Source organism: Tiliqua scincoides, chromosome 2 (assembly GCF_035046505.1).
Source record: "Tiliqua scincoides isolate rTilSci1 chromosome 2, rTilSci1.hap2, whole genome shotgun sequence".
In the NCBI taxonomy this organism is placed as follows: Eukaryota; Metazoa; Chordata; class Lepidosauria; order Squamata; family Scincidae; genus Tiliqua; species Tiliqua scincoides.
Window position 1 is genome coordinate 185088615 of NC_089822.1, and position 21126 is coordinate 185109740.

At 42.2% G+C, this 21126-nt stretch overlaps 1 protein-coding gene across 4 annotated transcripts in view; it reads left to right on the forward strand.

Moving 5' to 3' along the window:
* Positions 1-21126, forward strand: part of ACSL6 (acyl-CoA synthetase long chain family member 6) — an 89701-nt gene that overhangs the window by 40799 nt on the left and 27776 nt on the right. For 2 of the 4 annotated variants that reach the window (XM_066613347.1, XM_066613348.1), the window contains exons 1-5: positions 11801-11890; positions 15108-15222; positions 18455-18519; positions 20006-20107; positions 20203-20302. In XM_066613347.1, the coding sequence (XP_066469444.1) occupies positions 11801-11890; positions 15108-15222; positions 18455-18519; positions 20006-20107; positions 20203-20302 (472 nt within the window). Of the gene's footprint in view, positions 1-11774; positions 11996-15107; positions 15223-18454; positions 18520-20005; positions 20108-20202; positions 20303-21126 lie in introns of those variants that run through there. The other 2 variants (XM_066613345.1, XM_066613346.1) reach the window with 2 other exon arrangements.

The following is a 21126-nucleotide window of genomic DNA, read 5'->3' on the forward strand; positions in this document are numbered from 1 at the left end:
CTGGTGCAGCTACTCAAAAAATGGGCACATTGTATCCAGAGGCAGGAGGCATCAGTAGGCTTCTGAGAAGAATAGGGATTTAAATACCCTTAAACTTCCATAAGCCTCCTGCACTGCAATAGGTCATCTCAGACCTTTGCCAGCAGTTTCACTGGTGTAAGTCTGAGGAGAGAAAGAGGATGGGGAGGCTGCCCACAGAGGGGATAGGATCCAGCACACACCATCACTACCAGATCCACCCCCTCCTGCAGCCTTCATGCCCAGTTTCACACCCTTTCCACCCCTGGTCTGCTCTCCTCTGCTAGTTTACCTGCTCTAGCAGATGGCCAGTCATCACCCAATGCACATGGGAAGGCTCCAGCTTTTCTACCAGCACTTGGGCAGCACACTGCCTGAATGCACTTTACAGGGCTTTGCAGTAGTTGCTGCCAGAGGGATGCATGTTCCACTCGTGGTGGGGCCCAAAAGGATTGAACCTCATGACTGAAGCTCATAGTTAAGTAATTGTTGATGAGAGATGGTCTGCAAAAATAACAGGATATCATGTTCATCTTAATACTGTATTTTGACTGTTCCCTGTAGTATGGATTCTGATAGACAGATCCAATTAAAAAGAAACCCTCCAGTGGGCCGTATTGATCTGTGTTTTATACAACACCGTTCATCACTGATGCTGCATTTATTCTATTGCTTGTTCACAGAGACTTTATGTCTGAATTAATATTGCTTTACATAATAGAAATGTGCTGTATGCAACAATAGCCTTTTCCCCCTCATTTTAAGAACATCCCCACTGGATCAGGCCATACGCCCATCTAGTCCAACTTCCTGTATCTCACAGTGGCTCAACAAATGCCCCAAGGGGCACACCAGATAACAAGAGACCTCATCCTGGTGCCCTCCCTTGCATCTGACATAGCCCATTTCTAAAATCAGGAGGTTGCACATACATATCATGGCTTGTAACCCGTAATGGATTTTTCCTCCAGAAACTTGTCCAATCCCCTTTTAAAGGCGTCCAGGCCAGATGCCATCACCACATCCTGTGGCAAGGAGTTCCACAGACCAACCACACGCTGAGTAAAGAAATATTTTCTTTTGTCTGTCCTAACTCTCCCAACACTCAATTTTAGTGGATGTCCCCTGGTTCTGGTGTTATGTGAGAGTGTAAAGAGCATCTCTCTATTCACTCTGTCCATCCCCTGCATAATTTTGTGTGTCTCAATCATGTCCCCCCTCAGGCGCTTCTTTTCTAGGCGGAAGAGGCCCAAACGCCATAGCCTTTCCTCATAAGGAAAGTGCCCCAGCCCAGTAATCATCTTAGTCGCTGTCTTTTGTACTTTTTCCATTTCCACTATGTCCTTTTTGAGATGTGGCGACCAGAACTGGACACAATACTCAAGGTGTGGCCTTACTGTAGATTTGTACAACGGCATTATAATATTAGCCGTTTTGTTCTCAATACCTTTTCTAATGATCCCAAGCATAGAATTGGCCTTCTTTACTGCTGCTGCACACTGGGTCAACACTTTCATCGACCCGTCCACCACCACCCCAAGATCTCGCTCCTGATCTGTCACAGACAGCTCAGAACCCATCAGCCTATATGTGCAGTTTTGATTTTTTGCCCCAATATGCATGACCTTACACTTACTTACATTGAAGCACATCTGCCATTTTGCTGCCCATTCTGCCAGTCTGGAGAGATCCTTCTGGAGCTCCTCACAATCACTTCTGGTCTTCACCACTTGGAAAAGTTTGGTGTCGTCTGCAAACTTAGCCACCTCACTGCTCAACCCTGTCTCTAGGTCATTTATGAAGAGGTTGAAAAGCACCAGTCCCAGGACAGATCCTTGGGGCACACCACTTTTCACTTCTCTCCATTGTGAAAATTGCCCATTGACACCCACTCTTTTTCCTGGTCTTCAGCCAGTTCTCAATCCAGGAGAGGGCCTGTTCTCTAATTCCCTGATTGTGGAGTTTTTTTAGTGGCCTTTGGTGAAGGACCGTGTTGAACGCCTTCTGAAAGTCCAGATATATAAACGTCTACGGGTTCTCCCACATCTTGTATCAACCATTTATCTAATGCTGTCAGTACAAACCTTTAGACATCCTTTAAATCATGGAGAGGGGAAGTTACATAATTAACAATTCATATTAATACTGAGACAAGTCTCCTTATGAAAGCATGTGGCCAAGAATGAATTTGCACAGGTTGTGTCTGTTGTCTTGTGTTCCCTGAAGCATTTGGTGGGCCACTGAGATACAGGAAGCTGGACTAGATGGGCCTTTGGCTTGATCCAGCGGGGCTCTTCTTAAGTTCTTATGGTTTTGATAGTTCAAAGTATGGTTCATATTGCAATACTTTGCATCCACCCCTTCAAAATAATTGCAAGCAATGGGAAGAGAATAGTTGCAAGCATTGGCTCTTGCTTGTAAAAGCTTTAAAGGAAAAGCTGCAAACACACATGCACCTGAAAGATGTCCTCTTAATCCTCCTTAGGCTTACATTTCTCCTGGATGTTGTTGCAAGCCTTTGGCTGATAAGCAAGGGAGTTCAAAGGTGCATTAGTCTGTATGTGGCAAACTTGAACAAGCCCCTTAAGAGGTTCACTAAGACTTCTTAGTGGAGTAGCCTTTGGCTGCTGACTCAGCGCTGGATTCAGTGATACACATGAGCAGACTCCAGAGCAGACTGCAAGAGTTCAGTTTGTAAGTAGAGACCCAGTCATGCTCATCGCATTATTTATAAGACTATTTCTGTAAGATTTCTTTAGTGTACCAAACCATATTCTAAAATGCTGTGCTGATTTCCCTAGTTAATGTTACCTCTTTTGATAATTTTAGCTTGATTGCTGAAACCCCAACCCTGGGGCCACTTGCGGCCCTCAGGGAGCCCCCAGTCCCCAATGAGCCTCTGGCCCTCCAAAGATTTGGTGGAGCTCGCACTGGCCCGACGCAACTGCTTTCAGCGTGAGGGTGACTGTTTGACCTCTCACGGGATCTGTAAGATGAGGGCTCCCTCCACTGCTCTCTGTTTCATGTCTGTGATGCAGCAGTAGCAGCGAAGGAAAGGCTGGCCTTGCTTTGTGCCAGGCCTTTTATAGGCCTTGAGCTATTGCAAGACCTTCATTCATTCATATAAGTTCATCTTTAATATATTCATTTATATAACCTTATGTACATTTATTCAAATTTTAAATGTAAATTAATTCTTTTTTTCGCCGGCCCGCAACACAGAGTCAGAAAGATGATGTGGCCCTCCTGGCAAAAACTTTGGACACCCCTGTGTTAAAGGTTAAAGTTAACCTACAGTTCTAGACTTAAATGTGTGTACCACTGGTCACAATCAGTATTGGAAGCTGCAATGCGGTACATAATATCAGTGAGCTGCATCAGTTCCAACACAGGGAGGCATTCCAGTAGCATTATTCAGCAAGTATGACTCAAGTAATTGGAACTAACTCTCTCTTTGGAATGATATGGGATCTTTCTTGAAGGCTCTTTATGAAACATCAGTTGTCACAAAAGAATTTAGCTGCAATATAGCTATCTCTGAGAGTTCATAATTTCTATCAGTAGCAATGGTCCCAAGACCCTGATGTGTATGTCTTCCCATTGACCAAATTATTTCTAATTTAAAGGCCCCCCAGATTGGCAGAATAATCTAGTAAGTGCCTGCTCTTCAAGTCTAAAACTCTGTGTTTCTGGAAACAGTAGACTCTTTTGTGATGTTGCCATCTAGCTCTAACACAGAGATAGTGTGATGAAGTGATTAGAAAATGTCAGGGTAGGAGTGGAGAGACTGGAGATTCCCCACTTGGCAGTAAGTACAGTGGATGACCTGGGCCAGGCTACTTTACAGGGTTGATGTAAGGATAAAATGTAGGGTGGTGAGAGAACTATCTATGCCAGTCTGAGATTCACTAAGGATGTGTTGGATAATAATGTAATAAATAACCTCAGCTCAAAAATCTAGTATTGAATCAGATATTAAATGGCCATTCAGGTATAATAGTTGATAGTGGGAGAGTTGGTGACCAGCTGATTGGAATCGTACTTCCCTGTAAGGACCAAATTCATAGTCTGGGATACTCTTAGACCCAGCATTACTCTGGGAATCTTTAAGACACAAAATAAGGGATAAGTGGATTTGTCTCCCAATTACCACTAGATTAGTACTGTATTTTTCCCCAGTACTGTACTAAATTGCACACCTGAACTGTCTGAACCCATGTAGAACCTAGGTGATGGAGAACTTCATCTCAATGCTTCTCAGAATGTGTTGGTGTTGTTGTTTCAAACAAACTTCTTGCTATCACAGTTGTAACAGATATCTTTCAAGTGTGACTGCAGAATGTATCCTAATCAGTGTTTCTCAAAAGCATCACTGTGGGTGCTTCTGAAGCACACAAGAGAGGGAATGCTGTCATGGTAACGGGGTGCTACTTAGCAAGCATCTGCTTGGTCTTAGCCACCGGGAAGAGGTCTGAATATACAAGGGAGTTTTATGCTGCCAGAGAGCGCTTGGCTGCCTATAGTGACGGAAAACTTGGAGGCAGCTAAAGTGGTTTGATCTTAGAATCTGTCAGGAAGTGTGAGGACTGAACTATCAAAGTGTCCTTGCCTAGGAAATGGTGGCTGGAGGGAGATGGGGCGGGGGGGGGGGAGCTGTTGCAGGATGAACAGGAGGCTAAGACAAAATGAGACTGCAGACATCATAGATTCATGAACAGCAAAGACGTGACAAATGAGTAGTTATGTGAAGCTGACCATACTTGGGGCACAGTGGAATCCGAAGGGCTATTCAAGGGAAAGGTTGGAAGGCTTTAGAGTTGTGGTGATGCTGTCATTTGTATGGCACTGAGTAAAGTCTGTGACTCTCTATGAAGGTATAATTTGACTGTGACTTTTCTCGCTTGTCTCCCTCGAATACGCAAAGCTTATTAAAGCAAACAGATGAGGCTTGTTCTCCTTTTATTTCTGCAAAAAGTAGAATATTTTAAAGTTTCCATTGATGGATTCTTTATTTGAAATAAGTCTCTTACAGTGTTTCGCAGATGTTAAGTAAACTGTTATTCACTGATGTGCAGCATTTCAGTTTTCATTTTCAGGAGTGGTTACCCTCTAGCATGCAAGACAGCATCTCCTCCTTGTAAAGGAGCAAATAGTTAGGGCAGTAGTTCCCAAACTGTGGCTCCCAGGGCAGCCGCAGAAACCAGTTGAAAAACCCACCACCCTATAGCAGCAGTGTCCTACTCAGACTTTGGGGCTGCACTAAATTGTTGCTGTGGTGGGGCAGGAGCAGGAGGGAGGCCCCGATGATGCCGCAGCAATCACGGTGCTGTGGAGACCCAAGGACATTGTAACTTACCTGGGGAGTCCTGAAGGCCTGCAGTCCCCTCTGCAACTCTCCATGTGTCTGCACTGAGCTCCGATCTGCTACTGGAATCACTTCCGATTTGCAATTGTGAAAACAGGAAGTGAGCTCCAATAGTAGTTCAGAGCTCAGTGCAGCCACGTGGAGGGTCAGAGAGGGGATAGCAAGCCTCCAAGAGGCTGCAAGACATCCCCAGATATGTTACAATGTCCCTGGGTCCCTAAGGTGCTGCAATTGCTGCATTGCCATCGGGGATTCCTGGACCATTCCTCTTGGGGGGAATGGCCCATTTCTGGTTCCCAAGGTAGGTTGTTACCTATCAATTTGAGAACCACTGCTGTATAGGATTGTAACCCGAATGGGGAGCCACAGCCAATGGCCCAGTAGGTCAAGGGAGCTGCTAGTTGAAAACCACTAGACTAGGAGCTAATTGGAATTGGATAAGGTGAGACAGGTTTGCCTTTCCCAGCTTTGTCTGTTGGGCTTTCTGGTGCTGTAGCAGCTGCATGTTCAGCTGTTTACTGGGTTAAGTACCTTTCATGTCATTCTGGGTAGGCAAGATAGGATAGAGATTCTGTGGTGTCCTGCCTGCCTTGCTGCTCAAAGTTTTCCTGCCTGATGATGATGAAGGTGATCTTGGCTGTGGCTTTGGAGTGTCCTGGCTGGTAGTGTTGGGGGATTTCATCCATACCAGGGGGCTCTCGGAGTGTAGGAACTGAGGATTCCATAGCCACCATGGCAACCATGGGCCTGTCATAGTTGATTTCAGGTCTGATGCATGTGGTGGGGCATGCATGCAGTGGCTTATAAGATCTGCCCAAGTAGGTAAGGAGGGTAGTTGATATATCCCTTGACGAGGCATGCTGCCAGGGGCTTTAAAAATGGCAGTGAAAGAGGGCTTCAGGAAGAGCTTTCTGTTGGACAGTTTCCTGCCTATTTCAAACCTATATGTAGGGGACATAAATGGTTTGGAACTAGATGTGGGCTAACAGACTAAAATTAAATCTGGAAAAAGCAAAGGTCCTTTAAAAAAATCCATGATTCAGGTGCTGGACTATCAAACTGTTTGATACGGGCCCTCTGTAGGAATTGTTGTGTAACTAAGGGGTCCTCCTGGATCACCAGACAGTGACTGTGGCTGGGGTGCTTTGGCCCAGCCTTCATTGGTGTGCCAGCTGTACCTGAGTCGGTTGGTCTCCGCCTTGGTGGCATCCTGGTTAGGTTACTACAATATATTTGATGTGGGGCTGCTGTTGAAAACAGTCTGGAAATTGCAATTGGTGCAGAATGTGATGGACCATGTGGTTAATGGATCTTTGCCGTTTGATTCTGTTAGACTGCTGCTCCAGTGGCTGCATTGACTGCCAGTTCATTCTGGGCCTAAGTCAAGGTGCTGGTTTTGACCTTTAATGCCCTTTCTGGCTTGGGGCCAGGTTACGTAAAAGATCACTTGTTCCTGTACATACTGGCCTGGGGGGGGGGCTGTGCTGCATGCGCTGCCCCTGATGGAGATTAGGAGGGAAGCAACCAGAAGAAGGGCATTCTCAGCGGTGGCACCCCAACTATGGAACTCCCTCGCACATGATTTGAGAACTACCTCCTCCCTGGAGTTAACTCTGGCAGCTTAAAACTTTTATTTTTGGTTGGCCTATCTGTCTTGATATTAGCTGTCTCCTACAGTTTATTCCCACTTTTGCTGCTGGTTTAACTGCTATTTTTAAATTTGTTTTTACCATATCTGCCTCCATTATATTACTTTTACTCTTTTCTGCTATTAATGCCATGTGTACTAATGTATGGTCTTTTATTTGACTGTACTTATTGTTGCTGTATTACTATTTCCAAGTTCTTTCTCTGTTTTTATATTTATAGATTGTTTTAATATTGGTTCCTGCTACTTCATTGGTTGTTCTATGGATTTTTTTTTTATTTTGTTGTTAGCTGTCTTGAGTGTCCATGCCAGTGGAGAAAAGGAGGTATAAAAATATTGTGAATAAATGTGTATGGCCTTAGAGTGACTTCAGATGCCAAAAGAGGGCTTTAGGCATTTCTCCATAATGCCTCAGATAGAACTTTTGCAGCTGCTCCACTCTGTGGTAAGAGGCAAGAAATGTCTGTAGCAGGATCTGGTTGTTGTTGTTATTTGTGTATAGTGTGGGGCAGGGGAAGAAACAATTGTTCATGTTTTAGATGGCGCAGAGATGCATAGGGGACCAGAAGCAGAAGCCATTTACAGTTGCTGTTTTCAGTGTATCTCCAGATATCAAAAGTCATGCTTGGAGAAGCTTTGTGAATATACAAGCTTTCTGATTCTCTCGAACTCTTCCATTAAAATGGATTTTAAGTAAAGCAGAAAAGGAGGAAAGGCATAAACATAACAGCCTTACTGAAACAGGCCAAGGGCCCATTTTAGTTCATGTATCTCACAGTGGCCCATGAGATGCCTCTGGAAGACACAAGACAATAAGATAGCTGTATCCTGTTGTTGCTCCGTGTATCAGGTATTCAGAGACAGGTCTAAAACCCAGACGCTGTATATAGTCATGGTGATTTGTAAAATGACTGGGCATGATGTAATAGCTCCCAAAGTTTGCAGTGTAAAGGCCTTAAAGCAGAGAATAGGAAGTAAGCAGACTCGTTTTGATTAGTCTTGCTAGGTGCCAGGCAGGATCTCGGTTTATAGCTAGGTCCTCTGGGATGAAGAAAAGACAATAATGGTCCTTCCCCTATTTTTAGAAGCATGTAGTCTAGTTACTCTGTTCAGTTCCCAGTGCTAATTTAAGCACACAGAACCCTGCTGGACAAAGAACAGAAACAAAAAAAAGAAACTGCTGTAACCTTTGTGTTAGTAAAACCAGAAGTTAACTTCAGGAGATGGAAGTCAAATTAGCACATGCGGTAATCCTTCAGACATAATGTTTGGTTTTTTGGGGTGGTAGTTATCTTGTGACCCTCTGACTAAGCAGAATGTCTGCCCAAAGAAATAAAATCATAATGCCACTCAGAAGCCCTTTGCATATGTTAAAAATGAACACGGGGGAGCCAGGATTGCACATCCCTGACTCTGCCCCAAGCTCTCCAGGAGCATATACCTGAAGAAAATGGAGTGTAACTTGTGTGTTACCTCCTGTGCAGATGAGAATGTGCAAAGTTGAAAGGAAAACCAGCATGTATAGGCCTCATCCTCATTCCCAGTTTCTATTTCTTAAATGGCAATACTCATCTGCACAGGGCTAAAGTTTAAAACTGCAAGAACTGACCATACCCAAGGTGTCATTACATCAAGATAGGCCAGCATCTCCTCTTTTTGCCGCATGGTGTATTTCTACTTTGCAAAAATAATGGGGTTTTTCATTCAGCAGGAGCTATATGTGTAGACCTAGCAGCAACTTTAATTGGAGGCTGGAAGGAAATCAAAATAAGGCAGCAGGCAACCAGAGAAATTGCCAACAAATTACCATGTACTTGGAGGGGTTACATGGATGACTTGAAACAATCAAGAAAGCATAACTAATTCTGTGGTTTAGTATGATAACTCTGCAGCAGGCAAGTTAAAAATCTGAACTGGTGTGAAGCTAGTAAAGTGTGTGAATTCCATTTGAACACCCCTCTCTTGTTAGATAAAATAGAAATTGTGTGTCTGAATCGGTACCAGCAAATGGTGCCGAATTGGTATCAAATTGCTAGACATTAATTTCTAGTTTGCCCAGAGATCACATTTCATTTTGCTCTTTTGAAGTCAAATTTCAAGTGCAGCGAAAGTCCTGTGGGTAACTGCTGAAAGTTGTCTGGTTTGGTCATAGACCTTAACAGTGGAGTTAGCAGTGGAAGGATGTTGTACTTTTTTTACTCCTTTTTGTGACTAAGTGGTTGAATAGTCAAAATATTAAAGTTGCCTTTCTCAACTCCTGTTTATCCATGTCTCTGGTGTTTGAGCTTCTCCTCAAATGATTTGTAGGCTATGATTGTTTTATTAATATGGACCCTCTTTAGCCTGAGTCAGAGATGATATGGATATTGTACTCTGTCTTAACTAGAGTCCTGGGTGATGTGCTCCAGTTCAAATAAATGCCAAGAGTTTGCTGACATTCCTGCCCCCAAACACACTATGAATATGGGGTTTTTATTTTAGGAAGGTAAGAAATAGCTCCTAAAACCAATGATAAAAAAACTTGTAACACTTTCTTTTAAAGTCATGCTAGAGGTTCCTTTCAGTATGTGCTTTCCAAGCCCATGTTTGTTTTTTGTCTTGTTAAATCAGGGCCACTGACAGAAACTGGGACTACGGCAGGAAGAGGTGGGCTTTTGTCCATTTAAAAAAATCTTCCATTGAAACCAGTGCCCTCATACTATTCTCCTTCTTCTACCCTTGAAAAGGAAGCCAGTGCTCCATTAGGGAAGTTGATCAGTTTTGCAGCAGAGTTATTGTAGGAACTGGATTGAGCTTTTTGCCTTTTCTTCACTCATAATATTGTGATCAGAGCTAAAACTCCATGGTTACTCCATGTATCACAACTCCATGGTTGATCTGTGTGTGTTTCTACTGGGTATGTTTAATTTATGTGTTCCTTCAATAAAGTACTGCTATGCTGATATTATCTACAGTAAATTTGCTGTGGTGTTATCAATCCTGTATCAGAATATCTGTGGTAAATTGTTTACCTGTGATCTATATAGATGGGATGGCAGTGTCTAGCCTCCTGGCAGCTTAACGTTGCTTGATGCCAACGTATTATTTACTAAATAAAGAAAACTGCTCACATACGAGGTTCTTGTCCCCATAAGCAGGAAAGAAAAGTTCAAATTTTGTTAAAATTGGTTGCTTATAAATTCCTCGGGAGCATTTGTGATAGAGTAGAGTTGCCAGAGGCTACAGATTTTAAGTATCTTCAAAGATACACAATTTAAAAGCCAAACCAAAAGTCCTATGGCTTTAACACTGGTCCAATTTTTACAATATTATTGTCTTCATAATTGAGGAATTAGCTTCTTTCTCCCAGAAGCAGTGTCTGTTTTCATGACTATGCCACCATATCATGTTGTCATGTGGTTGTCATCAAGGCTTAATTATACTGAATATGAAATGAAAAACGTCAAAACCACGTCATAAAACATCATTGAATGGGCTTCCTTCTTCTTTCATTGGGAAACACTTAGCTGCCTCTCAGACACAACAACTTTATGCTGGTCTCTGTGTGTCCCTGTTTTGCCACAGGGATTGGCCTATCAGTGGCAAATGTCCTCCGTTTCTCCACTATTTTTGCAAGTATTGTAAAACAGAGCTCATCACAAGGGCAGGGCCATTTCCTGATGAGTTCCCTGTCTGATCCATAGCCATGACAACCCCTGGTAAGAGCAAAAACTTTCACTACATGATGCACAGGACTAGGATAATGGCCAACTTGCTATAAGGATTGGAATTCCCTTGGCAAAAATGTTGTTTAGATTAGCTCCTTGATTATTGTTTTGCTGCTGCTCATTGTAACTCCCAGACATTCTGGATAGTTCCGTTCTATTAGACAGCTGATGTGGGCAAGTACGCTGGCTGCTGGTTTGCTTCCAAACCCAATTTAAGGTGCTGGTTTTGACCCTTTAAAGCCTTTATGGCTTGGGACCAGGGTACCTGAGGGACCTACTCCTATACATTCCAGACTGTTCTTGAGGTCATCGGAAGGGACCCTTGTACATCAGAAGTGAGGGCATGGTGGCAGCTAGGAGTAGGGCCTTAGCTGTGGCACCAAAGTTATGGAACTCTCTCCCTTATGAGTTACAAATTGCTCCTTCCCTTGAAGCAGTCCAGTATTTGGTTTTTAATGTTTTATGTCTGCTTTTATTGCCACCTTTTGATGCCTGTCTTTTTGTGTTATCATTTATTGCTACTTTTATTCTATGCTACTACATCTTTTATGTGCCTATATTTTATATTTTGTGATGCTTCTGGTTTTTTGCTGTTTTATTGCTGCTTTAAAAAAAAATGTATTCTTGGCTTTTGGTGGGGGGTAGGGTGGGGGGGAGTGATGTGATGGAGGGGCCTGTAGGAGTTTTTATTTGTTGTTAGTCTCATGCTTTTATACTAACCATGCTACCATGGTTTTAAAATATTGTCTTTATAATGTATTTTTTTACCTTTCTATTGTAAATTGCCAGATTTTGGCAGATTTTGTTTACATAGTGAAAGGTGGTATAAAAATCCCCAAATAAGTATTGTTTTATAATTTTTTTATGTAAGTCACCTTGGGCACTCATGGCAGTGGGGAAAAAGTAGGGTAAAAATGTATTTAATAAATTCTTTCTTTGCACTGAGAGTTTTATATAAATCCACTTATAGGTCAGTTCAGTCTGCTTTCTACTGTCTTTAGACCCTAATTCATTATCTCTTGACTGATTTCTGCAGAGATTGCCATTTCAGTCTTTGAAAAGATGCAAGCACAAGACATCTTAAAGAACCTGAGGCTTCCAGAGCTTGATGACTTCAGCCAGTTTTTCCGCACTTTGCCATCTACCACTTTGGTAGGCGTTGGTGCCTTTGCAGCGGTCTTTGCATACTGGCTGGCCAGCCGGCCAAAAGCAGTGAAACCACCATGTGATCTCCTAATGCAATCAGAAGAAGTCCAGGTGAAAACAAAGCTAAATTTTATGACAAACATTTTTAATGCTGTTCTTTTTCATTAGTGGGCAGGGCAAGGGGCTGTGGCTTAGTAGGAGAGGATTTGCTTTGCATGCAGGAGATCCCAGGTTCAATCTTGGCCTATCCTGGTAGAACACTGAAAAAGTAGTACCTAAGAAAAGCCCTGCTGAAAGTCTAGAATCCTGCTTCCACAGTGGCCATCAAACACAAAAGAAGGCATAGCTCTCTCTAGCCATTGTTCCCCTGCAACTGCCTGTAAATGTGAATAAACTTGCCCAAGGTAGTGTATGCTGAGTTGAATTCAGATTCTGTAAGTATTTTTGGTGTACTTCCTTGCAGTTCTGTATCATCCAAGGACAAAGAGTATGGGCTATACAGCTGCCTAGATATTACTGAAAATTTTACAATGTTTGTTTTCTGACTAACATGAATGATGCAATAAAATTCTCTTGAGATTCTTCTTGTTTATAACATGTTTTGTAATCCTTTGAGACATATTTGTAAAACCACCGACTAACCACAAACTAATTATACTATTGAGATTCCATTTAGGTACCCCCCCCCCAAAAAAAAGCAACTTTCATTATTTTTCCTTCAAATGCACCTACAGAATTTCCCTAGAGAAATAGGTCACTTCATCCCTGATGTTTTGGGGGCTATCTACTGATATCCAAATATATAATTTCCACAAGACCCAAAACAAAAGTTCTGCATATAGTGAGTGTTTGAACTGATTATATATCTTGGGATAATGAAGTATTGCATAACTGAGTGGAGCTTTGTCTGTGTGATACATCACATCAGGCATTTTCTTCTACCAAGAGAAATTACTAAGCAACCACACAGGAACTGTAGAATGACCCACCAGAAAAATGAATTCAGGGGGGAAAACCCCCCCGAAGAAACAGAATTGTACACAGAGGGGCTATTTAGAAGAAACTGCCTCATGTTTGGACTGCTGACTTGACTTTTTTTCTGAAATGTAACAAGATGACCTAGTTCATGGGTATCAAACTCATCTCATACAGCAGCCAAAAGCATTAATGGTGGCTGGTGAGGGCCAGAAGTGACATCATTAAGTAGATAATCTAAAAATCTACATACATCACTAGAGTTGGTTTTAAGGGTTTGGGCACCCAATTATCACTAGATACGAAACGCATATATTTTAAAGCCCTCTGCTCTCCTTTTGCCTCAGCAGCTTATTTTAATCAGTGTATGCCCTCCCTTCCCAGGGTTGCAGGCAGCAAGCTGGTTGGTTGTTCTGCCTGCTACTTGCAGTGGTTGGTTGTGTTGTTGAATTGGGGCATTGGTGTCCCTTTTGGTCTTGGGTCCACATGTAAGTGCCTCAGAGTTACAGGCAGGAAGGGAGTAAATGCATCCTGGTTCCTCCTCCGCCATGCTGGCTGGCAGTTCAGCTTCCCTGAGAGGGAGGTTACCGCTGCCTTCCCTTCCTTCAGCCAAACTCATCACTGGTCCTGAGGTGAGCTTTATAGTCCCCCTGGGGCCATGGAGCTCCTCACCTTCTCCTATGTCTTCCTCTGTCATTCCTCTGTGTCTCCTGTCATTCTCCTGTGTCTCCTGTGTCTTCCTCTGTCAGGATGCCCCTTTTCCCTCTTCCCAGAAGGACATGATCCCTGATTCCCTGATGGGACTGACCTCTTCCCCTCCCACCTCTCTCCAAGTTAGAGTCTAAATACTTCTTGCCACTGCCCTGGGCCCATTGGTTGCTCCCTCCAATCTCAGGTCCTGAGGTTGCAGCCTCACAAGCAGGCTTTCTGCATCCTGACAGACTACTCCAGCCTCAGGCGTGGCCTGGGGAAAAATCAGGCATGCACCTTCTGACCATGGCATCCCCCATGGTCGGTCCAGGATCAGTCACAGAAATTGCCTTTAAAAACAGCTAAATCTTTGCCAGCTCCTAAATATCAGTTGAACCTGAAAGTACTTCCACAGTGCAAGGGGCAACCACTGAGGAACCCCTGTTTCTTGTATCTATATATCTCACTTCAGTAGGTGGGGTCATTTTGAGCAGCTTCCTTGGAGCATCTTAAAATGTGTAGGAGGTATTTATGGGTGTTGACATGTCTTAGAACTTTCTTTTGGTTTATTTGGATGGATTCAGTAAAATCAGTAGGATCGTTCAGAAGGCAAAATGTTAGGCAGATACGTGTTTTGGGAAGAGTCAACAGAGGGACCTGTAAACCAGTAAGTCACAAGATTTGGCACAATGAGAAGATAATTGCTTGATAAATGTTCCTATTTATGTTACATTATACATGTCTAGAGAACATTACAAGCCTCCAGTTTGACTCTATTGATTTTTTTTCTGAACACTTCTTTTGGTGCCTTAAAAATATTCTCATTGCTGGCTGCAGAAATGCTCCCTGTGGACACTGGTATTGAATTAAATGTATATTTCATGAATCTTGTTGCATCATTCATGTTATCTAAAAAGCAAGCCAATGGGGGGGAAAAGACAACAGCTGCATGCCTCAACCTTCAAACAGTAATTTCTTTCCTACTGACCTTGACAATATCTCTTTATGCAGTTGAGCATCTGCACAAGAAAAAAGAGCTCTCTCTCTTCCAAATAGATTTTTAGTCTGCTAAAAAGTAATCAAGGATTACTCTAAAAGGTCAATCAACATGTCCCCGTTGTTGTCGTTGTTGTCGTCCCCCCTTTTAAACTGGTTAGTGATGCTGAATTAGACTGGGAGATATATATTTGAGAGGGAAGCATTTTTTGCCCAAATAAATCAAAACTTCATAAAATTGAATAGAAATGCTAAACCAGGTTTGTGCCCCAAGAACCTTACAATCCAAATTTCAATAGAGGGCAGAAAGCAAAGGAAGGGAAGGGTAGGAAATAGCAAGGATGAATGTGGACAAATGCAGTTAACTTGCAGTTCATATCCATTTGAATGAGATCTAAGGAGTTATTTGATGTTGCTTTGTAAAACTGTCATTGAGACTGCATGCACATTTTTTTATAATTTTGCTCAAATAACTGGAATGACATTTCATAGGCCATACTCTAGGTAGAGTCTTCCCTCTATAACCTCCTGATCTCCCCTTATCTGTATTCTTTCACTGTAGGGCTGGGATGGTGCACGGAGGTCTGTAATAGGTGACGGTTCACAATTGCTAACTCACTATTATGATGATGCAAGGACCATGTACGAAGTTTTTAGAAGGGGTTTCAATATATCCGGTAAGTACTGGCATATGATTAATGTTAACTCGTATAGCATAAAGAGTAAACATATTGCTTAAATTCCCCACTAGCCCCAGATGAGCCTGTTGCTTCAATTCTGTGAGAGGACAGCTGTGGGTTTGTTGCCAAAAGTGAATGAAGTTTGTTGGTTTCACGCATTTGTGCAAGAATGGGCCAGTCCCACACTGAGCTTGGACAACAGTTCAATGACAATGCAATAAAACTGAAGGTAGAAAGAGTTGGCCCTAACTGGAGGACACTTTTGATAGAAGTATAAAAGTCCTTTGATTAACTTTTTGAGATGAAAATTGGGGAGCACACCCTATTACTGGGTAAAGAGTCAACTTTTAAGTGCTGTCTTATTTATCAGGTAGAAGGCAATTGTTCCTATTCTAACTAGCATAGCATCTTTTCCAGTGGTGTCTCTTTTCTGCATCTTTTTTTAAATATTGTACGCCTGTTTGGGATAGGGAACTCTTATTTAATTTGCTATGTAAACTGCTTTGTGAAGTTTTGTTGTGGTTGAAATGCAGTGCATAACTATTCATCATCATAACCCACTCTTTCATCTGCAGTCCCTTGGATAGTATTGCCACCATACTAATCTTTTCTGCAGCTATATCCCCCTTTCTAATCTAGCAGACCATGTTTCTCACAATTTTCTATATCCTGCACTACCTTTTCCTCTTAACTTACTCTCTTAGTTCCATTCTGCCTCAAGGTTTTTCTATGACTTGCTTCATTTGAACATAAATTTACCAGAGCTCGGTCCAGATTGGATGACACACTACAAGGAGAGAATGTAGCTCAGCATGTGCAGGGTACATTTTCTCCTTCACTAAGTAAGAAGGGTATTCAACTTTTGGCCTTTTAATGGGTAAATGGCTGAACAAAGATTTGGCCTACCAAAAGTTAATATACTTGATTTTTCATGGCTGACAGTTTTCAGCTAGCTTATATTTGATAGTGCTTGGATGTAGATTGTTTGGGGATAAAGCACTGGATACAGAAGGAAGGCAATTGAAAGATGATGTACTGAATTGAGAAAATAAAATTCAGAAACACAAGGTAACATATCTTCTGCTTTCTAAGGCTACTGCTAACTTTTATTGTTTCCTCAGGTACTTTAACCATGTCCTTGAGAGAGCCCTATGTATTATAATTCACCAAGAATTATATTCCACACAGTTCCCCTTTTACTGAATATATGCCGGCTGTGGCCAATGCCCGACTTTGTTCCCTTTCATTTATCTAAAGCTCTGTGTTTAAACCCTTCACATTTCACAGGGCAATTGGATAAGACACTGTGATGATAGAGCAGGGCCAGCCTTGTCATGAAGCAACCTGAAACGGGTGCGTGAAACTGCACCCTTGGAAGAGCACTGAACAGCCAAGCCCCCAGCCCATCTGCCTGCCAATCTCTTCAGCCTGCAGCTCCACTGGGTGCTTCAATCCTCTTCTTTGTGAGAGGAAGGGATGAGGGGAAGAAAAGTTGTCAGGGCTCCAGATAGTGTCCCCCTGCCTGTTCAGTGCTTACAGACCACTAAGTAGACAGGGAGAAGGGATTCAGAGCTTACTCTCTTCCGTTCCCCTCCTTTCCCCTTATTGACTAGGAGAACAGAGCATAGTGCATAACCTCCCTGCTTGGTGCTGCTTCTGTTCCCAGTGAACAGAAATGATGAATTCTGGATTCCCGGCATGTGCTGCTTCTGTTCATTGGAAACACAAGCAGCATGAAGCAGTGAGGCTGTGTGCGACACTCTGACTAAGTAGAGGGAAGGGAAGCACCAAGAGACAGCAAGAGGCTACCTTGAGCCATGGCAGCTTTGCAACCTTATCCCTCTAGCACAGTGTTTCTCAGTCTGTGGGTCATGAGCCAATTTCAGGAGGGTCCCCATGCACTTCAATATTTTATTTTTAATGTATTAGACTTGATGCTCCCATGATATGTGACTGTATTTGGGGAAACGTTACAGATTTGTACTTTGAACAGGCTACTGTGTATATGCTTTTAACAATGATAGTCAATGGGACTTACTCCTGAGTTAGTGTGGGTAGGATTACAGCCTAGAATTGTTAGAAATTTCCCTGCTTGATGGTCACTTCCTATCATGACATCACTTCCAGTGGGTCCTGACAGATTCTCATTCAAAAAAGTGGGTCCTAGTGCTAAAAGTGTGTGCAGGGGCAACATTTTGTGGCGAGACTTCATGGGGTTCAGGGTATGGGCCACCACTGTAGTAGAGACAATATGGGCTCCATTTACCACTGATCCATAGTTTGGCACAGTTGATACAAAAAGGGTAATGCCGTGGATTTCTTCCTCACTATTTATAGTGGAGAAATATAGGCAGACTGTCTGTATACAGTTTGCTAAAAAAAGAATAATATAACTAAACATACAGGAATGTCTAAATAGATAGAAAAACAATGTCTTGATAGAAAAACAAATGTATCTTTATATGAACATGAGACAAACTCTGTGGATTTCCTATCTCTGTGCTAATCTAATGTAGGAATTTTAATAGTCTCCTTGTTTTAACAAATAAAAGATTAGCCTAGATTCTCACTCTCTAGCTGAGTTTTCTATTCCATACCTTACAGTCTATTCTAGAGCACAAGATTTGGTACATATATGTGACTGTTAAAGAGAGACATTCAATAACTTCAGAAGGAACAATGCTCCAATAATTCTAACTATGAGGTTATGTCTGGTAATGTTATATCTCACATGGTTCTTGCATTGAGCAGAACTAGGGGTTATGTTTGTCTCCCACTTCCCTCAAACACAAATGTTTGTATTTTAATCTCCTTGTACATCAATCAAATGCAGACCCAACCAATAGGAGGTGGTATTTAGAACTGACACATCGATTGCACAGTGATGATCACACTGCTCTATAGAAGATATGTTAATAATAAGAATGTGAATGTGCTTACTGTCACAGTCACCTCCTGGTTTTTAAATGAATGCTCCAAGTGGTCCTTGAGGAAACTTTTATAGAAAATGTTATTTCATGAGGCAAGGTAACTTCCCTTGTAATTCAGTGCTCCAGTACATGAACTATTGCATTGCAGGAGCGCACAGTGATAATAATAGCACATGTATTCTTATATAAATAAAATGTGCTGTCCTGTTGGGAGCACTCAGGCTACCAGGAAATGCATTATTGACTATCTGTTGGAAAAGGATTATAGGACTTACCACTTCTTCTTTTTTTCCTTGTAGAGAATGGCCCCTGTTTAGGATTCAGGAAACCCAAACAGCCTTACCAGTGGTTGTCCTATAAAGAGGTGAGGATCATGTTGCTCTTTTCTTAATGGAAGAAACAACATGAGAACAAAGTTTTAGTGAAACGCACAATATGAGGGCTCTTTGCATGGCCCCTCTCCAGGGTTAGGTTAGTCAGGCACTGGCTGAGGTCCTACACCCCATCAGAGGGCCCTCTTGAACAGGCTGACCCCTGAGCACACAAATAACCTGTACTTGTGGTAATGGAATCTCCCATTAGGCCATCAAGAGGGTGGTGGGGTGCCGTGGAGAGGAGTGCAAAGCTTTGCTTCAGGGCCCCAGCCAAGATTGAATAATGCAAATGAGCATACTTTATTTATTATTTATCTGTTTATATAAAGTGGTTGGCTTTCTGCCATGAGCTTATGAGGCATTTATAGTGCTATTCTCTACTACTGCTGCATAGGACGAAATCCCCTACTGACACTTTTGGGAAGAGTTGGAGGACAGGTGTTCTAGCAACCTGCACTATATTATAGCACCACTGATCCATGCAGCTACAGTCCATCTGAAAAACCCCAGCGCACAATTACATGGGCTACTGTTGCTTGATTCAACTCCTGAATAATTTTGACTTTTAGGATGGGTGGGCAAAGAGGAAAGATACAAGCTTATTGTATATTAAAGAGATAGATGGAAATAGGCAAGGAACCAAAGAAACTTATCAGAAAATGGTGGTGATACTCTCCAGGCACACAAGTCACACCTCCTGGAACATTCTGTCCTGCCTGCTTCTCTCTGACTTTTCAGTGAGAAGTGATTAGATGCTTTTCTCCACATATATCAAGGCGTCTTGCACAGAGTTCATTTATGTGATATGTTGCAGATTTAGTTGTTTTATAAAGCAGTTTTCAGATTTGCAGTCATTCATGGAAATTGCTTGCTTTGTAACACGTGCATTGCTTAACGGAGATCTTTTCACATCATCATATCCAACAATACCATGTGAATTGAACCAAGCAAGTTTTGGATATTTGACCAAGAGTAAAAACACACAAGCTCTTTGAAGTAAAAAGCATTAATTGCTTGAGCAGAATTATCTAATCCATTCATATAGTCATTAATGGGACGATAAGCTAGAATTGTCTTGTAAATATTGGTCATGGACTAATTTGGAACCTAGCTGTGACTATCAAATATACTGAGGGATACATCACGTGCTATTTTAGGTAAACACTTAGGATCTTGGAAATTACAGGAACTGTGGGGTAGGCTTCTGGTGTTATTTCCACAGTGTTGTAAGGAGCAACTCCCATGTCATGAAGTTAATGTGATGATCGCCCTGAGATGTTTTGCACTTTCATATGTTAAACATTTAGATGCAGAGTTCAAACATGGATTTGCAATTGTGAATCATGAAGATATTGTAATTGCAGAGCAGTAATGGATGGCATCTTCCTATTGAGTTGTATGTTCTGTATTAAGCCTAATGCGTGAAATAACCCTATGTTCAAATTTTTTATCCTAAATCCTTTTTCTCACTTTCAGGTTGCTGAAAGAGCAGAAGCATTGGGATCAGGCTTACTTAAACAGGGATGTAAACCATCACCAAGTCAATTTATTGGTGTCTTTGCACAAAACCGGCCAGAGGTGAAATTTAAGAAAATCAGTGTTTTATCCCCAATTTCATGTGATTTCATGTTTATTGCTAACTATAACTTCATCCTTTCATTATCTCCTTCCAGTGGATCATTTCTGAGCTGGCTTGCTATACCTATTCCATGGTTGTGGTTCCTCTGTATGATACCTTAGGCCCTGGAGCCATTCGCTATATTATCAACACAGGTAAACAGAAAGTTGATCTGTTGGAATAAATTGCTTTTTAGGTATCCATGTTTGCCGTGTAAAACAGAAGCCAATTTAATGGCTTTAAAAGATTATTTCAGAAAGCCCCTGAATCCTCATTTTTAGTAGCAATGTTAGAATGACCAAAAAGTCTTGTCCAAACACATTTTGATTGACTGGATAGTTACAAATGGCTAGTTTATCACACGACTGCACCTGAACTCCTTATCACTTAGCAGGATAATATTGACAATCAAGCTACCTTAGGGTAGTTGCATTGTCTGTATAGTATATGTTTATAGTATATAGTATATGTATAGGCATCTATCTCTGGACCAGATCAGACGGAAAGCTCTTCAACCTCTCCAGACTGAGAGCAAAGTCCAAAGTCCAGCTCAAATGTCTGCGTGACTTCCTCTTTGCCGACGATGCAGCTGTCACTACCCACTCTGCCAAAGATCTCCAGCAGCTCATGGATCGTTTTAGCAAGGCCTGCCAAGATTTTGGACTGACAATCAGCCTTAAGAAAACACAGGTCATGGTTCAGGATGTGGACTCACCTCCCTACATTACAATCTCTGCGCATGAACTGGAGGTTGTCCATGACTTTGTGTACCTTGGCTCAACGATCTCCGACACTCTTTCTCTCGATACCGAGCTAAACAAACGCATCGGTAAAGCAGCTATCACGTTTTCCAGACTCACAAAGAGAGTCTGGTCCAACAAGAAGCTGACAGAACATACCAAGATCCAGGTCTACAGAGCTTGCGTCCTGAGTACACTTCTGTACTGCAGCGAGTCATGGACTCTTCGCTCACAACAGG